This window comes from Capsicum annuum, unplaced genomic scaffold (genome assembly GCF_002878395.1).
Source record: "Capsicum annuum cultivar UCD-10X-F1 unplaced genomic scaffold, UCD10Xv1.1 ctg4325, whole genome shotgun sequence".
Taxonomy (NCBI): Eukaryota; Viridiplantae; Streptophyta; class Magnoliopsida; order Solanales; family Solanaceae; genus Capsicum; species Capsicum annuum.
Genome location: NW_025850708.1, coordinates 57,234 through 59,979, shown reverse-complemented (window position 1 = coordinate 59,979; position 2,746 = coordinate 57,234). Strand labels below are relative to the sequence as shown.

Sequence of the window (2,746 nt, the reverse complement as noted above, 5' to 3'; positions counted from 1 at the left end):
TGTGGCAAGGTTGAATCTTTGTGTTGGTAGCTTGCTTAGAAACATTGGTTGCTTGGGGATTCCGGTTCTCTTGAGGTCACGTAAGAGATAGGTTTATGTTGTGTGTGATATTAAAGGTCCAAGAGTGGAATAAGCTCTTGGTTTGTTAATATTACATCTCCATTTGTCTATCTTTCTATCTTTACTTTGTTCTAATCATTGGTGTTCTTGTTCTAGTATTGTAACCCGTGACTTGTTGTTATTGTTATATCCTTGTTGTTGTTCATCTGGTCTTCTCATTGTTTTTATTAATCGTACTTTGGGTTGGCTGTTTTGGTGTTAAAATACACCCGTTATCTCATCATTATTGTTGTTATGGTTGAATCCGAGTGTGGTCTCTAAACTGTCCTTGAATCTTCGGATTTGTGGACTTTTTGAGTGTGTTTTCTTGTCTTCTTGACAATTCCGGTATCATTTGGTATCAAATCCATCTTTTGTTTTGTTCCTACAATACCAATCTTTGCTCCCTTGGTTGAAAATTAAAAAAAAAAAAGGTTGAAAACTGAAATTTTCTGAAAATTGCAAAACTGTCCATTTGGTGTTCTTGGCCGAAAATTGTGTTATTGTTGTGTATTGGCCAAGAATTTTTGTTTGTTTAGTTGTTTCTAAGTTTTGGATTTCTTGTTCACTAATACTTTGAGTCTAAAATCTAAACTTGAGCTTGAACTTGTTGGAGTTGTTGTTGTGAACTTGAAGAGTGGCCGATTATTGTTGTTTATTGTGGTCTTAGCCGTGACTTGTTGGCGTTGTTGTTGTTATAGGTGGACGTTTAGATTGTTGAGTTCTTGGTGGTTGATGAAAATGTTCTTGATATTCTTACAACCTTCATAACTTGATGAATAAAGTGACTACTAGATCTTAAAAAGGTAAAGGGAAAAGGTGAAAACTTGTTAGTTTTGTAAGACTTGCAATCATCCATCAACTAGACAATCACTTCTCAACAACTTTCCTTGTTTTAAGGACCTTGTTTTAGGGAACTAGTGCAAAAAGTCAAGTCTTCCATTCTTTTGAATTTGAAGAGGATTTCAAGACTTGTTTCCCTCCAAAATAATTCCCACCAATTCCAAATCACCAATTATTCAAGACTTCTAATTTTGAAAAATAAAAAAATTGTAAGGCCACAACCAATACGTGACTGCCACATCACTGTTACTGTTCACGCAACAAATTTTGGCACAAATTTGGATTCTCTTAGTTTCTTATTGTTGGTTCATAGTTTCGTTTGTTGACTCTAATAACTAATCGACAAGCTAGTACTCCTCTACTAGATTGTAAATTAATTTTTGAATACGTTTCTTCGTGTTAACGTTGTTTGTTTTCTGCTTTTCTCATTTTTGAGTTGTAGTATCTTTTGGTTCAAGTTCGTACATTACTTATTTGAGTCGTTTCAAACAAGAATATACTCCGACCTCGAGCCATAATTGGGACCAAGTAACCTCATTGGAGTATAAGCGAGTTATCAAAGCTTGTGAGACCAATAGAGTGAAAACATCATAGTGTGATAGTGAGGAATTGTGGACTGTTTGGAGTCGACTCGTGAACTGATTTTTGCTAACATTAACATGTTATTGTTTTAATTATGTTTAGTGTTCTTAATAGGTACTATGACATCGGGAAAGGTGACCATAATGATTTGATGGCTGCCATAATGGGTATGAAACATGACCTTAGTAGTCGAATGGAGAGCATGGAAAGAATAATAAACCGAGTGGAAGAAAAAATGGAAGGGATGGAAAGCTATCTTTACAAGGAGTTGGATAACTTGGTAGAGCAACCAAGCCTTCCTAATCAAGTTCTCGTGAGTGGACATGCCCCACATGAGCTACAAGGTAATCAAACCAACTCTTGCACTTTAGTGAATGAGGCTAGTAGTCAACTAAGTGTGAATGATAGTTTGCCTTTAGGTGAGCCGAATGTGTCTCCATTTAGTGATGATAATGTACAACTTGAGATTGTGGAAACACTAGTTGATCCATCTAGTGTTGAAGCCATTGTGGCAAGTGATAGTACATTGTCTTATGGAAGTCATGAAGACCAACTTGTGTGTGAAAATGGTGATGTTGAACATATTGGCCGATTGACTAAGGATGACCCTCTAGTTGTTTTTGTTGTAGATCATGCTAGTATAGAGGGTGTCAATGAGTGTAATGGTGGTAGTCTTGGGGAAAGGAAGTATGTCCTCCACCCGTGTCCATGGAAATTCTACCCCTTTGATCCCGGTGACCATTGAAAATGTGATGTTGATTCATTTCAAATCATATTTGAAAATGACGTGTGTGCATTTTGTGGTATGGTTATGTTGGTGCTAAGCATGTTTTGTATGTAATTCGGGTTTCCCATGATTGGTGTGTAATTTTTGAGAACCCGAGGGATGTTTGATTATATGTGAAATTTGAGCCACCTTAGCATGATGCTATGATTGACTACGTTAATCCTAACCCTCATTCCTTGAGGAATTTGTGTTTTCTTTTCCTTCCTATTATTTTGCAAGGTTCGGATTCGAGGACGAATCCTTTCTAAGGAGCGGAGGATGATATGGGTCAAAGAGGCATCTTATTACTCGAGGACATGAATACGTGAGGGAAGACCCGAGCTTGTTGGGCTGCCTAACCAAGGAAAAAAATTCGAAGTGTAGAGAACAAGTTCCAACACTCCAAAGCTATCCAAGAAGCCAAGCCCCTTTATTTGGGCTCATTAAGGGCCTTTT

At 37.2% G+C, this 2,746-nt stretch overlaps 1 protein-coding gene across 1 annotated transcript in view; it reads left to right on the top strand.

Annotated features, from left to right (window-relative positions):
- Positions 1-1,687: 1,687 nt before the first annotated feature.
- LOC107843837 (indole-3-acetic acid-amido synthetase GH3.5) overlaps positions 1,688-2,746 on the top strand; it is a 16,285-nt gene continuing 15,226 nt past the window's right edge. The window contains exon 1 of the mRNA XM_047403496.1: positions 1,688-1,868. Coding sequence (XP_047259452.1) covers positions 1,688-1,868 — 181 coding nt within the window. The remainder of the gene's footprint in view (positions 1,869-2,746) is intronic.